This window comes from Engystomops pustulosus, chromosome 8, assembly GCF_040894005.1.
Source record: "Engystomops pustulosus chromosome 8, aEngPut4.maternal, whole genome shotgun sequence".
In the NCBI taxonomy this organism is placed as follows: Eukaryota; Metazoa; Chordata; class Amphibia; order Anura; family Leptodactylidae; genus Engystomops; species Engystomops pustulosus.
The window spans coordinates 67055934-67081573 of NC_092418.1; the positions used below are offsets into that span (position 1 = coordinate 67055934).

General features: G+C 41.1%; 1 protein-coding gene across 3 annotated transcripts in view; it reads left to right on the top strand.

Moving 5' to 3' along the window:
* Positions 1-9422, top strand: part of PLEKHM3 (pleckstrin homology domain containing M3) — a 184707-nt gene extending 175285 nt beyond the window's left edge. For all 3 annotated transcript variants that reach the window (XM_072121037.1, XM_072121038.1, XM_072121039.1), the window contains exon 8: positions 8610-9422. In XM_072121037.1, coding sequence (XP_071977138.1) covers positions 8610-8787 — 178 coding nt within the window. In that variant the 3' untranslated portion in view covers positions 8788-9422. The remainder of the gene's footprint in view (positions 1-8609) is intronic.
* The last annotated feature ends 16218 nt before the right edge of the window (positions 9423-25640 follow it).

Consider the following 25640-nt stretch of genomic DNA (forward strand, 5'->3'; position numbering starts at 1 on the left):
GGATGACGACACGGTGCTGTTCTTTGTGAAGCTAATGAGTGGCTTGAGCAGTGCAGGAGATCACCGCCCTGCTGACACAGGAGGCCTCTATGTTGGGAATCTTCAACATCCACGATATCCTTTTTTGACAATATCACAATGTTATGTAGCATTGTCTGTAATACATTACCGTTGTTTAATAAGCATTAGGATAGAATTTTAAGAGGAGGACAGTCCAACCGAGGAATGTTGATGGTTAATTCAAGGTTAAATGGTCAGTTGAGGGCCAATGGTTCCGAGCTACAGTTCTGACAAACTTTAATCTCCTTTTATATGCTCTTTCCTCTACCTATTACAAGGTCATAAAGCATACATATAAATTGGAAGAAATAAGACACTAAACACGACAACTTGTTAGTACTATGTTTAGTTACAATGTTACGGATGATTGTCATAAAATGATGCATTACGCTCCAAATGTATGTATAACGATGTATATTCATTTGCATTGTACAGTCATGGCCAAAAGTTTTGAGAATGATACAAATGGTAATTTTTACAAAGTCCACTGCATCAGGGTTTATAATGGCAATTTCCATATACTCCAGAATGTTATAAAGAGTGATCAGCTTAACAGCAATTAATTGCAAAGTCAATATTTGCCTGGAAAATGAACTTTTTTCCCCAAAACACATGTCAACTTCATTGTAGGCCTGCCTTAAAAGGAGCAGCTAACATCATTTCAGTGATTGCTCCATTAACACAGGTGTGGGTGTTGATGAGGACAGGGCTGGAGATCAATCTGTCTGGATTAAGTAAGAATCTCACCACTGGACACTTTAAAAGGAGGCTGGTGCTTGGCATCATTGTTTCTCTTCTGTTAACCATGGTTATCTCTAAAGAAACATGTGCAGTCATCATTGCACTGCACAAAACTGGCCTAACAGGGAAGAGTATCGCAGCTAGAAAGATCACCTCAGTCAACAATTTATCACATCATCAAGGAATTCAAGGAGAGAGGTTCCATTGTTGCCAAAAAGGCTCCAGGGTGCCCAAGAAGGACCAGCAAGCGCCAGGACCGTCTCTTAAAAGTGTTTCAGCTTCGGGATCTGACTACCAGCAGTGCAGAGCTTGCTCAGGAATGGCAGCAGACAGGTGTGAGCGCATCTGCATGCACTGTGAGTCGGAGACTCCTGGAGCAAGGCCTGGTGTCAAGGAGGGCAGCAAAGAAGCCACTTCTTTCCAGAAAAAAACATCAGGGACAGACTGATATTGTGCAAAAGGTACAGGGAGTGGACTGCTGAGGACTGGGGTAATGTCATTTTCTCTGATGTATCCCCTTTCCGATTGTTTGGAACATCTGGAAAACAGCTTGTTTGGAGAAGACAAGGTGAGCGATACCACCAGTCTTGTCTCATGCCAACTGTAAAACATCCTGCAACCATTCATGTGTGGGGTTGCTTCTCAGCCAAGGGAATCGGCTCTCTCACAGTCTTGCCTAAAAACACATCCATGAATAAAGAATGGTACCAGAATGTCCTCCAAGAGCAACTTCTCCCAACCGCCCAAGAGCAGTTTGGTGATCAACAATGCCTTTTCCAGCATGATGGAGCACCTTGCCATAAAGCAAAGGTGATAACTAAATGGCTCAGGGAACAAAACATAGAGAATTTGGGTCCATGGCTTGGAAACTACCCAGATCTTAATCCCATTGAGAACTTGTGGTCAATCATCAAGAGACGGATGGACCAGCAAAAACCAACAAATTGTGACAAAATGCAAGCTTTGATTGTGCAAGAATGGACTGCTATCAGTCAGGATTTGGTCCAGAAGTTGATTGAGAGCTGCCAGGGAGAATTGCAGAGGTCCTGAAGAAGAGGGGTCAACACTGAAAATATTGACTCGCTGCATTAACTCATTCTAACTTTCAATAAAAGCTTTTGTTACTCATAATATGATTGCACTTGTATTTCTGTATGTGATAAAAACATCTGACAAACACACATAAAAGCCAGAGGGCAACAGATCATGTGAAAATATAATATTTGTGTCATTCTCAAAACTTGTGGCCATGCTTGTATGCTGCACAAATGCTGTGTACCATGTTTGATAAATAAAATCAGTTTTTTTTTTAAAAAAGGGTTAATCCTCACGGCTAGAGCTTTTTAAACAAACACAGGGAGATTAGATGGGAGCTCATGTACACACTGTACAGCCTGGAATACGGAGCTTTATGGGAGGTAGTAGCTTTATTCTTTTTTTTTACAAACTAAGCAGAATGTGTTAATGAAGTATTTTAGACAATATTACACAATATTAAAAAATTATCTCAAATAACGGTTACGCATTAAGGATGGCTTGTTTCACTTGCTGAGAGAGCTCCTTCACAGAGAGGCTTCTTCACAGCAAAATCTTCCAAGTGCAAGCACAACACCTCAAGTCAACACTAGGTCTTTTATCTGCTTAATTGAGAATGACATAATGAGGGAATTGCCCACACCTGCCCATGAAATTGCCTTTCAGTCAATTGTCCACTTGTCACTCTTAAACCCTTCATTCAATTTTAATGTGGATACCCTCCAATGAAAACCGAACATCAACTAGCATGCCCACCACATACTTCCCTCTGTCAGCCTTGCTCCCATCATCTCAAAGAAGACAGCTCAGTCTTATACAATTCCAGCTTCTCTCATCCCTCAGCTAAGCTCCCTCCCATCTCACAGCAGACAGGACAGTTACATGCAGAAAGTACTTCTGTTTCCCTCAGCCATGGTGCCTCTCTCTGTGTATAACTTTACTCCCTGCTCAGTGCTTCCTCTCCCCAGCTTTGCATTGTCAATGGATAAAAAACATACTATGCAAGATTGAGAGACAGATACAGTATTTATTATAAGATTCTGTCTGATATAATTTAGTAGATTAAGCCCTTCATGACTGGCATATGGCTATATACTTCCTATTTGCACATGCCCCATGCAGAAAGGACGTTTATAAACATCATGACAGTAGCCAACTTCATAAACTTCATGGCTCTCTTGAACCTGGCCACCTAGAAACAAACATCTCGTGTTATATAAAATAGGATATGATATCTGGATTGTGTATGGATGCTTGACAGAACCAGAGATAGACACGCTTATAGTTGTAGTAAAAAATGTTGATTTTTGTATACAGCTTTCTATTTGTGATTTTTTTAGTGTAACTTAAAGAGATGTTTTCATACCTAATGTGGATATTCTTAAGTGTAATGTAACATCAGAATTGTGTTTCTAGGTACCATGGTTTAGGAGAAATGGAGATTTAAGATGTGCCTTCCTCCACTTATATCGTAAAAACGTAAAAAAAAACTTATTTTTTTACATTTTGTAGTCATTTATATATATAATAAAAAATATGTATGGTAATTAATAAAACTCACATGCCATGAAAAAGACAAAGTTTTGTGATATTTAAAGCTTTCCCAAAGATATTGTCACTTAAACAAGCACATAACAGAACTGCAAAAATTGACCTGGACATTCAGGCATCAAAGACCCTGAGTCATAAAGGGGTTACACCTTAAACAGTTTATGATGCAGATATGATGTTGTATAAATTCCAGCATGTGTGTGGTTTATATGGGGTTAGCTGTTTATGTAGTTACACATTGGACTAAGACCAGCGACTTAAGCCACTACTGAAATTTCTAAATTGCCCAGTACAAAAATAAGAAATTGCCATACATGTATTGGTAATGGTTTATAAGTATTGATACCTCATAAATAAAAATTATCAAATAAGTTTTTATGGGTTTTGTGGTTGTACTCTCTGAAGACCAGATGTGTATCTTAAGTTGGGTCCCAGTGCCTATACCAGAGTGTGAACTCACCACTTACCATTGGCAATGAAAAGACCAAATAAGTCTACAAACTTTTAGCTTTTTAGATTCCTAACAATTTTAATGAGACCCATATATCACAGCGTAATACTGTACTGTTACTGTATATGAGATTAAAAAAAAAATTAAATATTGTTCCATGCAGAAATTGGCACATAGATTGGTAAGATCAAGAAAGTTGTTTTTTTTTTGCTCAGTAATGTACACTCGGCATCCCATCTTGACAGAGTTAAACTGAAATGTGGATATTTTTGCTAATTTATTAAACAAGAAAAACTGAAATATCACATGATGTATTTAGAGGCTTTGCTTTGGCACTTATATTGAACTCACATTCTGTCCATTTCCTTCTGATCCTCCTTGAGATGGTTCTACTCCTTCATTTAGCTGTGTATGGAGAAAACCAGGCACTGCTCATAACCTGCCAAATACAATCCCAGGAGTGTAACATGGTGAGGGAAGCATCATGCTTTAGGGGTGTTTTTCAGCTGCAGGGACAGGATGACTGGTTGTAATTGAAGGGAAGATGAATGCGGCCAAAAACAAAAATGTCCTGGATGAAAACCTCTTCCAAAGTGCGCTGAACCTCGGACTGGGCTGAAAGTTCACCTTCCAACAAGAAAATGACCCTAAGCACACAGCTAAAATAACAAAGCAGCGGCTTCAGAACAACTCTGTGACAGGCCCAGACAGAGCTCTTACCTAAACCTAATTGAGCATCTCTGGAGAGACTGCAAAATGGCTTCCACCAACGTTCTTCAACCAACCTGAGGGAACTGGAGAGGATCTGCAAGGAACAATGGCAGAGGATCCCCAAATCCATGTGTGAAAAACTGGTTGCATCATTCCCTAGAAGGCTCATGGCTGTACTAGCCCAAAAAGCTCTACTCAATACTGAGCAAAGGGTCTGAATACTTATGACCATGTGATATTTTAATTTATCTTGTTTTTTGCTGTCAAGATGGGATGCAGAGTGCAAATTATTGAGCAAAAAAAAAACCTTTTTGGATCTTAGCAATTAGCTGCAATGAAACAAAGAGTGCAAAATGTAAAGAGGTCTGAATACTTTCCGTACCCACTGTACAAATAGAATTTAGGTTGATAAACCAGTAACACTCACTGATTCATTGGGTACTGTGATTCTGGTAGGCAAAAGTTCTTTGGGGGGCATCACCAGAACTTTCTGGGCTCTGGCTGTACAGGTGTTTACACCCCCGCTAAAGCACTTCTTAAACACCCACCGCTCCCTCAGCAAAGTCTCCTCCTGCTGATGTCACTGCTCCAATTCCCATGTCTGCAAACTCATCCACTCATCCACTCTCTCCGAAGTACATTCTGGGTCACCTGCATAATTTGAAAAGTAGTTTTTTGGATAAAGGAGACCTTAGATAAGAAGTCTAAGAATGCTACATTAATCACGGTGCCCGGATCAAGCAGTGAGTGATGCTGGTTTGTCAAACTTAAATCTACCATCATAATCTAGCATTATAAAGCAGGAAAAGTTACTCATAGATCCAGGCAATGTGACTGTGGTAATCTTCTTATCCCTGGCTTCCTTCCTTCTAATATCAACTTATACAATTATGCTAATGAGCCAGAAGGGCTCTGGGGGTTGCTATCAGAGCCCCTGTGTGCTGTAGCTTCACAGGTTGCCTCATCCCTTCACTGCCTCAGCACACACACACCCCTCTGCCTGCTGAACTTAGTGGGGGGGGGGGGTGAAAGACTGTAACAGCCTGTGAAGCTACAGCATATAGGGGATTTAATAATGCCTCCCCCATAGCACTTCTGGCTCATTAGCATAATTTTAAAAGTTAATTCTAGAAGAAAGGAGGCCACGGAAAACAAATATAAGAAGGTGACCACAGTCACAGTGCCTAGTTCTATGAGTTAGTGTTTCTGGTATATCCATGCTGGGTTTTGATGGTAGATTTCTTTAAAATGTTTATGTTAGATTAATGGAAGTGAATTAGGAAAATGAAAAAAAACACATATTTTGGATAGATGACGATCCAACATGATGTCCATGAAGTAGAACCTCCTGATCTAAGTTTCAATATTATACTGTAACATAAATCAGTTTAGTTGAGTCATTTGTCTCTATTTACACGTTTTGACTTTTACCTTCTGATGGGAGTAATATAACAAACTGAAGACTATTTGTATCCTGTTATACCCAGTGAAGTAAATTGATATCTATTTACTGTCCATTAGACCCCTGTCTGACACAAGCCACCGTCTATTTACCTTCCATTATATAAAGTAGAGCCAATTAACAGCTATTTGTTCTCCATCATCCCTACTAGGCCAGTTTGATGTGTATTTGTACTGCTTTATATGCTATGGGCAATTTGACATTCAATTAGCACAGGCGGTATTTAGGTCACTTACTAGATTTCTTGAATATAAAAAGGCCTGAATTTGGTTTTGATCAAAAAGCTATTGTATGATGCAGTGTGTTTGTACATTTAACATAATACCAACCGCTCTTTAATAAATTGTAGGACTTTACCACATTATACAAATCTATTTAATTTAATTTGATCTGAAATGTAACATGATGCAATAAAAATATGCTATTGACTTGTAAAACTATTGACATTTTTGCTGCTCTCCCCTGTAAAACATTTTACCTAATACCCTGTTTCCCCTAAAATAAGACATCCCGAAATAAGACCTAGTACAATTTTGTTAAGGTTTAGAAATATAAGGCCTCCCCTGAAAATAAGACTTAGCGGCTGCCATTGCAGCAGCTTCTCCCACGCCATACATTAGTATTAGGAAATCTTTTAGATGCTGCAGAAGGTTGTGACATGGGGAAGAATTTATGGAATTAAATCACTGAATGTTGTGCTGCAAATGTGATCCCAGCAGCTAAGGATAAGAAGGGCTCATTTATGGAAAGCGCCTTTACTAAACATGAGATATTGGGGCCGATGATTCTAAGAAATACAGCATGAAATTCAGAGTTTGGAGATTCATAAGGATGTTAGAGAAGTTGATTTTTTGTTCAACGATAAATGTAAATTCTTGTTCATGGAAAAATAGGACACCCCTGAAAATAAGACCTAGAGCCTCTTTTGGTGCAAAAATTAATATAAGACACTGACTTATTTTCGGGGAAACAGGGTATTTATATATTTTTTTTTCAGTAAGCTTTCTTCAAAGTCAAGTAGTCTGCATCAATGTAAACTCCCTGAACTCACATATAAAAGCCCCTTTTTCCATATTAGTGGTTGACCGTAGTACTATACTATATCATCCTAATTGACATAAAAGCCAGAGGTAATAAATATGGACAGTGATTTGGACCTCCAGCACCAACTGGAACCAGATTTATAGACAGCTTGCTAAATGTGCTTTTATTTTGACACACGAAGTGTGTCAAATAGGAGTAGATTTTCGACTTCTACCTATAAGTCCTGGTTGCATCCCTCTTACTATGAAGCCATCTTGATGTCTGCCCCTCTAGGGTTTCTTCAACTTACACATACTGTACGAAAAATACAACATTGTGGACAAGACATTTGTCTCTATCCAGTCCCTCTTGCAGCTTTGGGGTTTGCAGGTCAGTGACCATTTTGGTGATGTCTTGTTGGAGTCGTGGACCTTCTCCGACAAATATACAAATTGTGTCTCAGTAACGTGCCGTCGCAGAAAAGTAGATAAGGCATGCGTAGAATAAGTATGTGTAAAAGCCTAAGAAATAAAGACATTTCATCCAAATGTCTGTTCTTTCCTGATCTAAGGATTTAGGCCGCTCCAGTAGCCAACACCGAGATGCATCTACAGTACAGATGCACAAAATGTAAACCCAGAAATGATAAATACCACAGTAGATCAAATACCACCCCAAACCAAATATTGTATTTAGAGAACACAACAATACTGGAGACCCCCAGTGCAGACAAACACTAGAGATCCCCAGAGCAGACATAAAAAAACTCTCCTTTTACGACTCCTCTTCTCTCTCCTTGGCCACATTGCAGCTCCTTCTCTCCACCATATGCCACTCTGCTTTGTGTCCTGTGTTGATGCATACAGCCAGTGTTAGGGGTCAGGGCACAGGAGTGGCAGGAGAGGAATGTGGAGTAGTGAGGATTCGTCAGCTGCCTTCACCTCCACCCAGCCTTCTGCACCAAAGAGCGCTTCCATCAGTTATGTTACATCAGTTATGGAAGCGCTCATTGGACTCTGACTGTCAGCAAGGTGCACAACTCAACTCGGGGCCTGACAGGCTGCATGGGTTGTGCCGGCCCAGTACTAGCTATTTAAATAAGATGGCTGTGGCTGAACTTTATGCACATGATCGGTAGTGAAGCTCCTACGCAACAGATGAGAGGAAAAAGTTCCTGCTCTCATCTTAGAAATGGCCATTTTGGTGGTGTTGGGGAAATTGAGTCGGAAGTTTGGCTTATTGACTCCACAGCCCTATCACCAGACCTGACATATGTGCTTTAGTAAATGAATGTATTCCTTATGTAATAACCATGTCTTTGCTCTGTGCATTGTGCCTGTTATTCCTTCGAGGTATTTTTGAATACATTGACAATTGGATGATAAACTGTACCTGTGTTCCTGTACAATGTCAGCACTGATAGGGCAGTATCATCTGGTAACACCCAGCTGTCAGTTTATGCATAAATATGGAAGAGGAATAAGAGTTTTAGGGAAACTTTGTAAAGCGTTTTAGCGATCAGAATAACGTTAGCATAGTTTGCTACATTTAGCATTCTCTTGTGTTTTGCCTTAGGTGTGAAAACTGTGGAGCTGTCTTTCACAGTGACTGCAAAGTGAAAACTGTCCCATGTCCCCGATGTGTGCGGAAGGAACTGCAGAAGAAGCAGAAGTCATTCTGGAAGAGGCTGAATGTGGATGACAGCTGGGATGAATCCTGTAGTATGTTTGAGCTGTCATACCAGGGCACATGACCACAGACCAGCGCATTGCTTTCTCTCCTTGGATAATGCTGTAATAAGCCAGTGTCCCTACTAGAAATGCTATCTGAGGTGATAGTTGGTACCTACTCACATGTCATAGAAGCCTTCAGACTAATAATGATTAGCATTGTCCTTATATTAGCGTTAGAGCTGCCTTCCTTTAGCACCTTATCTAAAGACATCCCAGCTCTTCTGCATGCACATGCCTTATGTATAAATGCTATATGGCAGTGGGAATCATTTACAATATGCAGGTTTACTGACCAGTTTGTATAAAAGTTCTCTATGTAGCATGCAAAGAGCAGCTTTGTGTTCCAGGTGGCCTGCAGTTACACACTGCTGCCTGTAAGGGTACAAACTATATTTGTCTAGACCTGTCCTCCATCTTGGAGGTTGCCATCTTAGTATAAATGAAAAGTTCTGATTGTGAGAAGTCCCTTACTGAAAATGATCTTTAAGAAATGTTTATTTATTAAGAACCATATGGAGACTAGTGTATTTATTGTTTATTCTATATGGGCGGTCCTGCTGCTGCATTTCCCATAATGCTTACCTGGGAACTTGATCGCCTGTTCCTGATCTGTATCCATAAAATCTGAAAAAAAAATTAAATAAAGATGAATTCAGCTACAAAATAGTTTCCATGATTCTTCATTCAAAAGCTTATACTGGTTTAACGTGGTTTTCTGATATTGGAAAAAAAAAAAGATGCCCCTCCTGTGGAGAAAGAAGGTGTTGACATGACAATTTTTGGTAGGAAGTATTAGCTTTTAAGCTGTTGCCTCTTATATGAAAATAAATCGGATCCTACTCTTTATTTGGATCATGTGATGTTATTCTGATCTTCCTGGGAATTATACATCTTTCCGTTCTCTCCAGGCGTAATACCAGAACTTCCTTAATGATGAAACTGCAAGGACTGTACCACAAAGGTAATTAGTCAGGCTACAGTATTACAAGGGAAATGACACACCCTGACTTATGGTCTCTTAGATTATTTTGGGTACTGCCCTCTAACAGGTAGAGATGGAGGCATGTGAAGAGACATGGCATGGGCAGCTAAGACAATACCAAAGTGCAATTCAAGTCATAGTAGAGCAGATTAGCTGAGACGTGCAGTGAAAAAACATGTTTTGTAACCATTTATTGTAAGGTTTCATTGTCTGACATAAAAAGTCTTGCAGGTGTTCCACAAATACGCACCTGCATTTTCTCTTACCACCAAGAAGAAGGCAGCTTTGTACAACAATAGATTGTTGCTTTTTTTGAAGTTTGATGACTGTGTGAATCAAGTTTTGGTAAAAAAGATACAGGCGGTCCCCGACTTACAGACGACCCCTTGTTACAAACTGACCTCTGGATGTTGGTAATTTACTGTACTTTAGCCCTAGGCTACAATAAACAGTTATAACAGTTACAAAAGGTGTCTGTTATTAAGTTTTATTGTTAATCCTGGTTCTGATGACAATGCAACATTTTTAAAATTTGATTGTCACAGAGACCAAAAAAAAACATTTGGTGGGGTTACAATTATAAAATATACAATTCCGAGTTACATACAAATTCAACTTAAGAACAAACCTGCAGAACCCATCTTGTACGTTACCCGGGGACTGCCTGTATATGTATACATATGTAAGTTCCAAATTGGTCTGTGGTGGGACTTGGCTTGAGGGTCAGTCAATGGCTTCAATGCCTCACAGAAAGTGCCTACACAGGCAGGCCACAAATTGTTTTCCATTATGTTCGTGTGTAGCCGGTCTTACCATGATGGAAATTTTGTTTTCAGTGCAAGACATATGAAACCCTGCATACAGTTTGCAAAAAAAACACATGAAAGTCTCACCGTTGATAAGAGAAATAAGATTGTCTGGTCTGATGAGATGAAGAATTTTTGTTGTTAATTCTAAGCTGTGGAGAAAACCAGGCACAGCACATCACCTGGCAAATACAATGCCAACAGGGACACATAGTGGTGGCAGCATCATGAAGCTTCATGGGGGTACTTTTCAGCTGCAGGGACAGGACGACTGGTTGCAATTCAAGGAAAGACAAATGCAGTCAAGTACAGAGATATTATAGATGAAAACCTCTTCCAGGTTGCTCTAGACCTCAGACTAGGCTGAAGGTTCCCCTTCCAACAAGACAATGACCCTAAACACACAGCTAAAATAAAGCAGAGGCTTCAAAACAACTCTGTGATCATTCATGACTGGCCCAGCCAGAGCCCTGACCTAAACCTCATTGAGCATCTCTGGAGAGAGTTGGAAATGTCTGTCCACCAACATTCACCATCCAACCTGAGGGAACTAGAGAGGATCTTCAAGAAAGAATGGCAGAGGTGTGAAAAGCTTGTTGCACCATTTCCAAAAAGGCTCATGGCTGTACTAGCTCAAAAGGTGCTTCTACTCAATACTGAGCCAAGGGCCTGAATACTTATCACCATGGGATATTACAGTTTTCCTTGTTTAATAGATTAGCAAAATTATCTACATTTCTGTTTTTGTCTGTCAAGATGGGGAGCGTGTATATACATATATATATATATATATATATATATATATATATATATATATATATATATATATATATATAGAACAGCAAAAAAAGGCAGCACTCCGAGATTTGTGGAAATCAGAAAAACATACTCATTTATTCACACATGTGTCAAGGCTACGTTTCGGCTCCTTGCATCTGGAGCCTTTCTCTTGCTTGAGAAAGGCTCCAGATGCAAGGAGCCGAAACGTAGCCTTGACACATGTGTGAATAAATGAGTATGTTTTTCTGATTTCCACAAATCTCGGAGTGCTGCCTTTTTTTGCTGTTCTATGGTTTGATGGACCTTGGTTCAGGTCCTGGGAATTGCACCCGAGTTCATAACTTTTCCCGAGTGCTGCCTCACCTCTTTGTATCTATATATATATATATATATATATATATATATATATATATATATATATATATGGGACCCCTCTGCCTCTGTGACCTGTGAAGCTCTCTGAATGCTTTACTTAGTCCCAGGCTGCAATGATCAGCTGTAAGGCGTCTGTAATGAAGCTTTATTGATAATCCTTGGTCCCATTACAGCAAAAAAAATTTGAAAATCTTATTGTCACTGGGGCCAAAAAATTTTTGTCTGGAACTACTATTATGAAATATACAGTTTCGACTTACATACAAATTCAACTTAGGAACAAACCTATGTACCTATCTTGTAAGTAACCCGGGGACTGCCCATATATATATATATATATATATATATATATATATATATGTGTGTGTATATATATATATATATTGTGTGTGTATAATGGAGCAGAGTAAGAAAAGCTTTGACAGCTCTTGACTACAGTTTGCACATAATTATATGAAATGAAAACAGCCAGTGCCCATTTTTACAGGGAATGATGAAATGACCATTATACATACTTGCCCTATATTTTGTGGGTTAAAGTGTCTAAAATAAGGAATGCTTAACAAAAATAACTACTAAAATGATGTGGGCTTTATGATTTTACCATAAAATATGTTTTTATTGCCTCTGAATCTTCACTCAGCACTCCTACCCTTAATGACTGGGTAAAGGTTTTGGCAGGAGGTGTATTCAGTCTCATTTTAAACGTTCTAGATTTGTTTCACATTTAAAGGGACAGTAATGCGTGATGGGGGATGGTGGCGGGTGGCTGATTCTTTTACAAAATCTTGGGTAAAGTGACTAATTTACAGCCAAAACTTTGTAGGAACAAAAGTGCAAATTTGCCAATGAGACCTTAGATAGTTAAGAAAAACACCAGTTGTGTAATATAAAAAGTTATTAAATATAAAAAATATTCCTCCATTACCATTCACAGCATATGCCTTTCTAAGAGGCCAGGGGGAAAAAACATGTGCTGCATAGTCCTAAGAATGGATTGTAAGAGTGAAGCATTGCCTTCTAAGCTCTATTGTCTTCTGGTGCATTGTTATCCATTATGATGAAATGAGGCATATGTTTTTCATGCAGAGGCACGGTGACTGGTTAAAGGACATCTACCATCAGATTTACTCATGGTAGATTTTCCAAATTTACTTGCTCTTCCCATCTGTCAGAGGATGATCTCACTTTTATGAAGTCCTGGGACATTGGCATTGTTCTAAATTAGACTTTATAAAGATATTCAAAGGAGGTGCTCAGGGCTACGTCACCCAATTGCCTCTCGGCTCCGCCTCCTAATAATATATACATGCCCCCCCTCCCTGTTCATGGCGCCTGACCCCGCCAACTGATCCAATGACATCAGTACTTCAAGCAGTTAAGTTTGGGACATCTACCATCAGTAAATCTGATGGTAGATGTCCTTTAATTGTGTTATTCAAGAATTATAGGCTTGATACTGTACAATTTACAAAGTATAGGGCAGTTCTGTATTGACTAGACACCAAACATACTGGGGGGAATTCATTAAAGTGTCCGAGCTGGTCACCACTAGTGTTCTGCTGCACCAGATTCATCATTGTGATAATGAATCTGTCGCAGAATAAGACTGTTGACTTTTACTTGTAGACCTGCTTTTGGAGCATGGATTAATATCCATATGAAAATGCCCACTTTCTCCAAAACCACGCCCCTACCATAAGGCCACACCCCTTTGTAGGATGAGTCAGTAAAAATAGACGCCAGTCCACGCCCACAGTCAGCCCTAAACCCCTGATGACGCCAGTCCAGGCGAAACATGTCGGGTGGGCTTAGCTGATGTGTTATACATTTTAATGAGCAGCAACCAGTGTTCTATACTTACCACTACCCCTAGGAATTCTAACTATAGACTCCTATGCTAGGTTTAACCTAGGGTTGATAGTACCTTAATATTTGTGGTCTATTAGGAATATAGGGATAATATAGGGAGAATCCTGTCTGCAACTCATAATAATGAATGGTATCTGGGAGGAAGCGGTAACCACTCCTCTCATCTAAATACTTTGTTGTCTTTTGACAGTGTCCCTATATCCCATTCTATTAGAAGTTTGGGCACTGCTTGTTTGTAATTTTAATCTTCTCCACTGAATTGGTCTTAACAAATATGAAATAAAAGTTATATTTTATCTTATCACTTTGGCCTAAGTGGACAAAAAGGGATTTTTTGGTCGCAAGCCGGGCGACTTTTTGGTAAAACGTGTTGTTGGTTGATACCCTTGTCCACCCAGTGCCTTTAATCCTGTAGGGTCCAGTTGCCCCCTCCCCCCTTAATTGGGGGTGTTGTTTCGTTTCAGTAAAAATAGAAGAACATTTATAAGACACAGAATAACCGAAAAGATGGTGAAAGATGCCTGACACCATCTGTTACATGGTGGAGGTAATGTGATGATCTGGGGTTGTTTTGGTGCTGGTAAATTGGTGATTTGTACAAGGTTAAAGGGATTTTGAATAAGGAAGGCTATTTTTGCAACACCATGCCATACCCTGTGGACAGCTCTTGACTGGAGCCAATTTCATTTTACAACTGGATAAACAAAGCACCTCCAAATTATGCTTGAACTATTTAGGGAAGAAGCAGCAGCTGGTATTCTATCTGTAATGGAGTGGCTGCCCAGTCACCAGATCTCAACCCCATTGAGTTGTTGTGGGAGCGGCTTGACCATATGGTGCACAAAAAGTTCCCATCAAACCAATTTGGAAGCATGGAATTTCTCTTGATTATGTCAGCAAATTACCAGCTGGCATGCCAAAGGTCTGCAATGGAATAATTGCAGCGATGGGAGCAAATTATTATTTCAAATGAAAAAAAATTCAAATCTTGTCAATGTCTGGACTATATTTTCTATTCATTATGCTACTTGTATGAAAGATAAAAGTATGAGGTTTTTTGAAAACACAAAATTGTCTGGGTGACCCCAAACTTATGAGCGGTAGTGTAGTTGACCCAAAAAAGTATATCATATATAAGCAACCCCCTGAGGAATTGTTTCATATAAACGCCTCACCAATGACTAAACAGTGGGTAGGGAGAGTATTCAGACCCCTTTAAGTTTTTCATTATGTTTGATTGCAACCAATTGGTAAGTTAAAAAAAGTTGTGGCATTATTGCCTCACCTTGTTCCCTCAGGTTGGATGGTGAATATTGGTGAATTCCATTTTCAAGTCTCACCAGAAATGCTCAATTGGGTTTAGGTCAGAGCTGGGTGCCTAAGGTCCTTGCGCCAGTTTTCTGTTTGACTCTGGCGAGACCAAAATTTATTACTGATGTTCTCCCGGGCCCTTCTCTACCTGCTCTGCCAGGCTCTGCCTGCTGTGCTGAAGTAGAGCCACCTATTTGTTCCGACCTGCACTCCCACCTCCCTCAAATCCGCCCAAAATCATTCCCACCTGCCCACCGGCACATCCTCCCCAGCCCAAAGTACAGCTCGAGCTGTCCGCTTCCACTCCATACGCTCCTGGCTATATATGTGTATGTATATACACTCACCGGCCACTTTATTAGGTACACCATGCTAGTAACGGGTTGGACCCCCTTTTGCCTTCAGAACCGCCTCAGTCCTTCGTGGCATAGATTCAACAAGGTGCTGGAAGCATTCCTCAGAGATTTTGGTCCATATTGACATGATGGCATCACACAGTTGCCGCAGATTTGTCGGCTGCACATCCATGATGCGAATCTCCCGTTCCACCACATCCCAAAGATGCTCTATTGGATTGAGATCTGGTGACTGTGGAGGCCATTTGAGTACAGTGAACTCATTGTCATGTTCAAGTCTGAGATGATTCCAGCTTTATGACATGGCGCATTATCCTGCTGAAAGTAGCCATCAGATGTTGGGTACATTGTGGTCATAAAGGGATGGACATGGTCAGCAACAATACTCAGGTAGGCTGTGGCATTGCTACGATGCTCAATTGGTACCAAGGGGCCCAAAGAGTGCCAAGAAAATATTCCCCACACCATGACACCACCACCACCAGCCTGAACCATTGATACAAGGCAGGATGGATCCATGCTCTCATGTTGTTGTCGCCAAATTCTGACCCTACCATCCGAATGTTGCAGCAGAAATCGAGACTCATCAGACCAGGCAACATTTTTCCAATCTTCTACTGTCCAATTTCGATGAGCTTGTGCAAATTGTAGCCTCAGTTTCCTGTTCTTAGCTGAAAGGAGTGGCACCTGGTGTGGTCTTCTGCTGCTGTAGCCCATCTGCCTCAAAGTTCGACGTACTGTGCGTTCAGAGATGCTCTTCTGCCTACCTTGGTTGTAACGGGTGGCAATTTGAGTCACTGTTGCCTTTCTATCAGCTCGAACCAGTCTGCCCATTCTCCTCTGACCTCTGGCATCAACAAGGCATTTCCGCTCACAGAACTGCCGCTCACCGGATGTTTTTTTCTTTTTCGGACCATTCTCTGTAAACCCTAGAGATGGTTGTGCGTGAAAATCCCAGTAGATCAGCAGTTTCTGAAATACTCAGACCAGCCCTTCTGGCACCAACAACCATGCCACGTTCAAAGGCACTCAAATCACCTTTCTTCCCCATACTGATGCTCGGTTTGAACAGCAGGAGATTGTCTTGACCATGTCTACATGCCTAAATGCACTGAGTTGCCGCCATGTGTTTGGCTGATTAGAAATTAAGTGTTAATGAGCAGTTGGACAGGTGTACTTAATAAAGTGGCCGGTGAGTGTATATCCATATATACTGTATATATATATATATATATATATATATATATATATATATATATATACATATATATATATATATGTATATATATATATATACACCGGCCACTTTATTAGGTACACCTGTCCAACTGCTCGTTAACACTTAATTTCTAAACAGCCAATCACATGGCAGCAACTCAGTGTATTTAGGCATGTAGACATGGTCAAGACATGTGTTTGGCTGATTAGAAATTAAGTGTTAATGAGCAGTTGGACAGGTGTACTTAATAAAGTGGCCGGTGAGTGTATATCCATATATACTGTATATATATATATATATATACATATATATATATATATATATGTATATATATATATATATACACCGGCCACTTTATTAGGTACACCTGTCCAACTGCTCGTTAACACTTAATTTCTAAACAGCCAATCACATGGCAGCAACTCAGTGCATTTAGGCATGTAGACATGGTCAAGACAATCTCCTGCAGTTCAAACCGAGCATCAATATGGGGAAGAAAGGTGATTTGAGTGCCTTTGAACGTGGCATAGTTGTTGGTGTCAGAAGGGCTGGTCTGAGTATTTCAAAAACTGCTGATCTACTGGGATTTTCACGCACAACCATCTCTAGGGTTTACAGAGAATGGTCCAAAAAAGAAAAAACATCCAGTGAGCGGCAGGTCTGTGGGCGGAAATGCCTTGTTGATGCCAGAGGTCAGAGGAGAATGGGCAGACTGGTTCGAGCTGATAGAAAGGCAAAAGTGACTCAAATTGCCACCCGTTACAACCAAGGTAGGCAGAAGAGCATCTCTGAACGCACAGTATGTCGAACTTTGAGGCAGATGGGCTACAGCAGCAGAAGACCACACCGGGTGCCACTCCTTTCAGCTAAGAACAGGAAACTGAGGCTACAATTTGCACAAGCTCATCGAAATTGGACAGTAGAAGATTGGAAAAAACGTTGCCTGGTCTGATGAGTCTCGATTCCTGCTACGACATTCGGATGGTAGGGTCAGAATTTGGCGTCAACAACATGAGAGCATGGATCCATCCTGCCTTGTATCAACGGTTCAGGCTGGTGTTGGTGGTGTCATGGTGTGGGGAATATTTTCTTGGCACTCTTTGGGCCCCTTGGTACCAATTGAGCATTGTTGCAACGCCACAGCCTACCTGAGTATTGTTGCTGACCATGTCCATCAATTTATGACCACAATGTACCTAACATCTGATGGCTACTTTCAGCAGGATAATGCGCCATGTCATAAAGCTGGAATCATCTCAGACTGGTTTCTTGAACATGACAATGAGTTCACTGTACTCAAATGGCCTCCACAGTCACCAGATCTCAATCCAATAGAGCATCTTTGGGATGTGGTGGAACGGGAGATTCGCATCATGGATGTGCAGCCGACAAATCTGCGGCGACTGTGTGATGCCATCTTGTCAATATGGACCAAAATCTCTGAGGAATGCTTCCAGCATCTTGTTGAATCTATGCCACGAAGAATTGAGGCAGTTCTGAAGGCAAAAGGAGGTCCAACCCGTTACTAGCATGGTGTACCTAATAAAGTGGCCGGTGAGTGTACACAGTATATATGTGCATATGCTGTTTATGTATATTCTGTATGAGTGTATACGGTATCTGTGTGTATATTTGTTGTATGTATGTGTAGATGCTGTATATACTGTATGTATGTTTATATATGCTGTATGTATATGCAGTATTGGTGATTTATAAGGGATTCTGCACCACGTCAGTTCCTGTCCCAGCACCTGTGCAACCAGCACATGTGAAAACCCGCTTGCTGCATTTATTTCTACACCAGACCCTGTCAAGGACCCTGCCTCTTTATGTTTCAGAGTGAACCGGATCAGCGCCGGGGCTGTTATATGCACGAGTGCCGGTGTATGATAAATTACACCCTATGGGTGTATATGGTGTGTTTATCCTGCATGTATGTTTATAAACAGTGGTTGTATACTGAATACTTTCCATACCCACTGTGTGTATTTTAAATTATCATTAGTATTCTAAACTTTTTCCTACTTACCGTATTTACTCGAGTATAAGCCGACCCAAGTATAATTTACCTGGTAAAACCTAAATTTTTGACTCGTGTATAAGCCGAATTTGGGTTTTCAGCACATTTTTTTATGCTGAAAAACTAGGCTTATACTAGAGTATATATGGTACATCTTAACCTAGCTGCTGGCCTGGCTGGCATAGTGTCAGGTGTGATAGCCTAGCTGCTGGCCTAGCTGACATAGTGGCAGTGGTGATAACCTAGCTGCTGGCCTAGCTGACATAGTGGCAGTGGTGATAACCTAGCTGCTGGCCTAGCTGACATAGTGGCAGTGGTGATAACCTAGCTGCTGGCCTAGCTGACATAGTGGCAGTGGTGATAACCTAGCTGCTGGCCTAGCTGACATAGTGGCAGTGGTGATAACCTAGCCGCTGACCTGGCTGACATAGTGGCAGTGGTGATAACCTAGCTGCTGGCCTAGCTGACATATTGGCAGTGGTGATAACCTAGCTGCTGGCCTAGCTGACATAGTGGCATTGGTGATAACCTAGCTGCTGGCCTAGCTGACATAGTGGCATTGGTGATAACCTAGCTGACATAGTGGCAGGTGTGATAACCTAGCTGCTGGCCTAGCTGACATAGTGGCAGTGGTGATAACCTAGCTGCTGGCCTAGCTGACATAGTGGCAGGTGTGATAACCTAGCTGCTGGCCTAGCTGACATAGTGGCAGTGGTGATAACCTAGCTGCTGGCCTAGCTGACATAGTGGCAGTGGTGATAACCTAGCTGCTGGCCTAGCTGACATAGTGGCAGGTGTGATAACCTAGCTGCTGGCCTAGCTGACATAGTGGCAGTGGTGATAACCTAGCTGCTGGCCTAGCTGACATAGTGGCAGTGGTGATAACCTAGCTGCTGGCCTGGCTGGCATAGTGTCAGGTGTGATAGCCTAGCCGCTGACCTGGCTGACATAGTGGCAGTGGTAATAACCTAGCTGCTGGCCTAGCTGACATATTGGCAGTGGTGATAACCTAGCTGCTGTCCTAGCTGACATAGTGGCAGTGGTGATAACCTAGCTGCTGGCCTAGCTGACATAGTGGCAGTGGTGATAACCTAGCTGCTGGCCTAGCTGACATAGTGGCAGGTGTGATAACCTAGCTGCTGGCCTAGCAGACATAGTGGCAGGTGTGATAACCTAGCTGCTGGCCTAGCTGACATAGTGGCAGCAGTGATAACCTAGCTGTTGGCCTAGCTGACATAGTGGCAGGTGTGATAACCTAGCTGCTGGCCTAGCTGACATAGTGGCAGGTGTGATAACCTAGCTGCTGGCCTAGCTGACATAGTGGCAGCAGTGATAACCTAGCTGTTGGCCTAGCTGACATAGTGGCAGGTGTGATAACCTAGCTGCTGGCCTAGCTGACATAGTGGCAGGTGTGATAACCTAGCTGCTGGCCTAGCTGACATAGTGGCAGGTGTGATAACCTAGCTGCTGGCCTAGCTGACATAGTGGCAGCAGTGATAACCTAGCTGTTGGCCTAGCTGACATAGTGGCAGGTGTGATAACCTAGCTGCTGGCCTAGCTGACATAGTGGCAGGTGTGATAACCTAGCTGCTGGCCTAGCTGACATAGTGGCAGTGGTGATAACCTAGCTGCTGGCCTAGCTGACATAGTGGCAGTGGTGATAACCTAGCTGCTGGCCTAGCTGACATAGTGGGAGCTGTGATAACCTAGCTGCTGGCCTAGCTGACATAGTGGCAGGTGTGATAACCTAGCTGCTGGCCTAGCTGACATAGTGGCAGGTGTGATAACCTAGCTGCTGGCCTAGCTGACATAGTGGCAGGTGTGATAACCTAGCCGCTGACTTGGCTGGCACAGTGGCAGTAGTACAGGCAACTAGTCCCAGTCACCACGCCAGTCCCACGTGCCACTGCTTCCCTAAGAATTCTGTCTCCTCCTTTCACATATAACTTGGTGAGATTTCTGTCGGACATTGGTGGTAGCGGGGCCTGTGGCGCTCACCCTGGGGACACTCCCTCTAATCCGGCCCTGGATAATTGGGTATTGTGACAGAAATCATCACATCTTCCTAGTTGCAGATCAGAAATACAAAAGGCGCCAACAACCGCATTAAAAATTTCTACTACAGCTTCTTATTGGTTAACATGATGTGTCTTTTTTTTCCTTGAGGTTTCCATGGAGATTATATGTTTGTGTACCCTGGAAATCTATGAGGCATTTTGATCAATTCTATAATCCTGTATTTGAATAAGAGTAGTTTGCATACTAGTCAAATAAAGTCAAAGTACATTTTCATTGATCTTTTAAGAGATAGCCATGTCTTAAGGCGGTGGCCAGTATTCTGTGTGCATTTCTTTCAGACCTGCAAGGGAAGGATGTACCATAGAGATTACTCGTGTTAACATACCTGCTAGTTCCTTGTTCAACACAGATTTATTTGTTTACTATGTTTGTTAAAATGTAGAACCCACACATTTGTATTAAACGGTAAGAAGTTTATGTTTCCTTTGTGCATTGTGAAGCTACACAAGAAGCTTGCACCTTGGCTTAGCCTCTTCTGAGCTTTGTCATCTTTGTCATTTTTGTCACTTTGTTCTGTCACTATGATATTTCCACTGTATAAAGATGAGTTAAAGGAAACCTACCACTTGTAGTGGCAGGTTTCCGATGGCAATACCGAGCACCAGCTCAGGGTGAGCTGGTGCCGGAGCTTATTTTAGTTAGTGTTTTAAACCGCGGTATCGCGGTTTAAAACACTTTGCAAACTTTATAGCCGGCGCAGGCAGGTACGCGCTCGGCGCTTACCATGCACGTGGCTCTCATTCACTTCCTATGTAGCCGCGTGCACGGTAAGCGCCGAGCACGTACCTGCCTGCGCCGGCTATAAAGTTTAAAAAGTGTTTTAAACCGCGATACCGCGGTTTAAAACACTAACTAAAATAAGCTCCGGCACCAGCTCACCCTGAGCTGGTGCCCGGTATTGCCATCGGAAACCTGCCACTTCAAGTGGTAGGTTTCCTTTAATGTAATATAAAGTGACAAGCATTTGGTTTGCTGCCCACATTACTGTACATTTTCTCTCAGTAAAAAGTGTTCAACCGCTCCTACAAATGTCAGTGTGTCACACTGTATAATCTCCTCAACACACTTTGCATGTTATTTTAGAGAAAGCTCATTTTGTCTTTATGTAATTGTACTTCTTGGTAGTGCAGTCATTTTCCTGTCTATTTGTTACCCGGTGCTGCCTTTTACCCAATGATTGACAATTCCCATTGCAGAAAGGTGCAGGTGCACCAGCAGACATGGCTCCACCCCTGCTTCATCGGGAAGTTCATTTGCATAATTATAAAAACATACATATCTATAAAAGGACAGATTGCTGAGAAACCAGAAATGTATGCATGGAAAGCTTATAAGCTTATATATGTTTAAAGAGGTTGTCCAGTCACAATAAGGTAACTTGGTGATCGGTGGGGGTCTCAATGGTGGGTACCCTATGGATCAAGCGAACTGGGTCTAATATGCACTGTGCTGCTCTCTAGTGGAGTCAAGCCGTTCTCAACTGTCTCCATCAGTTCCATAGACTGGAGCTGCAGTGCACAGTACAACGGGCCTCCATTCGCGTGATCCTTGGGGGTCCCACCACTGAGACCCCCACCAATTGACAAGTTAGCTTTGCTTAGAGCCTAACTTTTTTAATCTCTACTTGGTGCAAATCAATATATTTTTCACTCAGAATAGAAAATATTTGGTGATGGTTTAAGTCCACCCCATTTTTAAGATCTCTGACTGATTTATAAACTTTCAACAGCTATGAACAGGACATTAGACTGCAGCAAATTATACGGTATATATATATATGTATAAGTTTATTTTATCATAAATACGGACAGAAACAATAAAAAGAACAATCGAGTGATGTGTTTAAGGCACCTGTCCCATGTCCTAATCTAGAGTGGATCTGAAGAGATTCCAGTACACTACATACTGTGTTTTTAATAAAATAGGGTTTTGTAGACACTGGCAGAAGTAAAATATCTATTAGTTGTCTGCAGTATTAGAAATCCCTAAACTGTGTAATGAAGACACTACAGTCATGTCTATATCTTAATAAAAAAAATTACAGAAAAGATAGCACAAATGCACTTGAGTTTTGCAGTCTCTATTTCAGTTATTTTAGTTAATAATTGGTTGGCTTACTTACCTTCCAACAAATTTTTAGTGCACACTTTAAATCTTAAAACAATACTGTTAAAAAAAGTATTATAATTAATTACAGGCAGTCCCCGGGTTACATACAAGATAGGGTCTGTAGGTTTGTTCTTAAGTTGAGTTTGTATGTAAGTCGGAACTGTATATTTTATCATTGTAATCCCAGCCAGAACTTTTTTGGTCTCTGTGACAATTGGATTTTAAAAATGTTGGGTTGTCATAAGAATCAGGATTAACAGTAAAGCTTCATTACAGACACATTTGATAACTGTTGTAGCTGAGTTTTGTAGGCTGGGACTAAAGTACAATAAATTACCAGTATCCAGAGGTCCGTTTGTAACTATGGGTCGTATGTAAGTCGAGTGTTGGGGACCGCCTGTATGTACTTTACAAAAGTGTCTTTATGTCTGCAGTACAGAACATATTATCCGGCACATGACAGATTTGGTAATGCGGAGATGGAGTAGCTGAAGCTCTTTATCAGGCAGCAGCAGAGGTGGTGACACCCTATGGTATTGTGTTACAATAACACAGGATATTAGCTATAAGGCAGGGGTTAAAAGAATATTAGGCAGCCAAGTCAAGACTGGCTAAACAAATATCACACCCTCAGCAGGAGAATAATCCTATTTTAATCCCCTTCCTGTGCTGATGTATAGGTGCTTCTTGTAAGACGCTAGAGTGGAGCTTTTCCTGCAGATACTCGATTTGTAATAAGAACAATTAGCTGGATACAGACATAAGTACAAATGTTAAATAAGCACAAATGGTAAAGTAAACACACAAGTATTGTACGCTGAATATACATCCACATTGTTGGCTTTGGTGCCATTGTCAGACTATTATATGTATTATATGGAGATTTGCCTCACACATAGTGAAAGCTAAATATGAAGTTTGCACTAGTATAAGTAATATCTGTAACCAGGGATGGCTGATGAATAATCCAGAATGATCATTGGGTATTAGGACCTGGACCCATCTCATCATCATATCTCACTTCAACATATTACTTATAAAATGTTTCTCCTTTTTACTGTATGAATATAAACTTGGGGATATAATTGGTTTCCCCTATTACTGCCTCCTTCCATCTGTTCTATACTAATGTGCTGTGCAATGTGCAGATGAGGAAGGAGTAGGGAGCAGATTTCTATAAATTCTATATATTCTCCATTTTTTATGCAATAGATGTTCAATAGATAATTTTACAGTATATTCCAGTAATATTTCAAGTAAAATAAATATAGTAAAATGTTGAATAAGTAGAACAGTACATGTAATAGTTAAGAACATAACCATCCTTTCATTTTACGTACTTGGAATATGTAAATTCAGTATATCTGTTATCTGTTATCTTAATTAAGACTATACCCTGTTACATACTTCTATACATAACTTATTTGTTACATTTAGATCATTTGGAGTTTTTTTCCCTTGGATTAAACTAATGTCCCTTTAGCTATAGACCAAGTCCTTGTAGGATACAGACCAATAAGTATCTAAATGCGCAATAAAGCCATTATACTAACTTCAAAGATTTCTGCTTAAAAGCCACGTACAGATGGATCTTTATAGACAGGAGAGGCACAGTACCCTCTAGCTCCTGGTTTTTGTTTGTGTTCCTTTCCCATGAGCATACAAGTGGTACCCTCAGTCATACACTAGCTCTTCACTAGGAGAAAGGTTGGCATGTCTAAAAAGGTCCTATTCTGTAGCCATTCATCCATAACGCTCTCCTCCAGTCCCAGACTCTCATACTAAGCAATCAATATTCTTACTGATTTCTTAACAGTTATGCAAGTCTCGAAGCAAACCAATTTATGACGATACTGGTTTGTCATTCTCATTTCTCTTTTTCGGTTTAAGAGTTTGCCTATTTAAAAGTAAAGTCCCCCTCCCTTTCGTTGCTCTTGCAAGTTTCCTTCACAAACACCCGATTGTCACTGCCAATTAGTGCATTGTTAGCATACACAATGGCGTTACTGTAGCCAGTGGATGGTCCGCTTTTGTGCTTCTCCAGTCGGCCGTGGGGGCAGTCAAGATGCATTTAGTGCTGAGCATAACATGGACAGAAAATGCCATCAGAAAACTAAGAAAAAGAAAGAGAAAAGGGGGAGGAGGAAAATGGGTGTTTGAGGAGGACCAGGGCAGAAGCATGAATGCTATTCAAGTGTTAGCCCAACTTGGTGAAAGGGCCAATGTGCAGACCTTACATTGAAAACTCCTCTTCTAAGTACAAAGGCAAGCTTGGCCATAGCAGTAATTAGTGCTCTAACTGTGCCATGTCCACTGTGCCTGCAATGCCGATTGTCCCCGTGTTTACACTCCCTCCCGCCAATCAAAGAATGAGAATGGGGCCACTTCTCTTTTGCCTCAGCAGTCTACAGCTTTTCATTCACATACTTCATGATTGCTTCACCATCCTAGATACTAACCCTCTCAATGTACAAATGTATTAAACAGTTAGTGAACGTTAGTGAACCCAAAGAAAATGAATGACTGCAACTAAAATATCATATTTCATGTGGGCACTAGACTGATGCCATGTACATTTGTTATAGGTGGATCTAGAAAGGGGCTGATTAAGACCACCATGGACCTTGGGTGTATGAATATTACAGCCCCTACCAGTCTGGAATTCACTTCCTATATATGGTTCTAGAATCAAGATTCTTGGGGAATGGAGGATGCGTCCCTTCTGTCTGCTTTCAATCTGCAAATTCAGGACCTTTGGCGGAGCTTCAAAGGTCCTGAATGGCTCATGTCTACATGTATATTGCCAGCAGGAACAGATGTACGAGGATTTCATGGGTGGTTTGGGTGGCCATTTTTTCCTGCTCCTGCTGGGATCACCGAATATAAATCCCCCACCAATATTTACAATATTTATATTATTTGACTATACATATTGCTCCACATGTATTAAAGTGTTTGCACCAG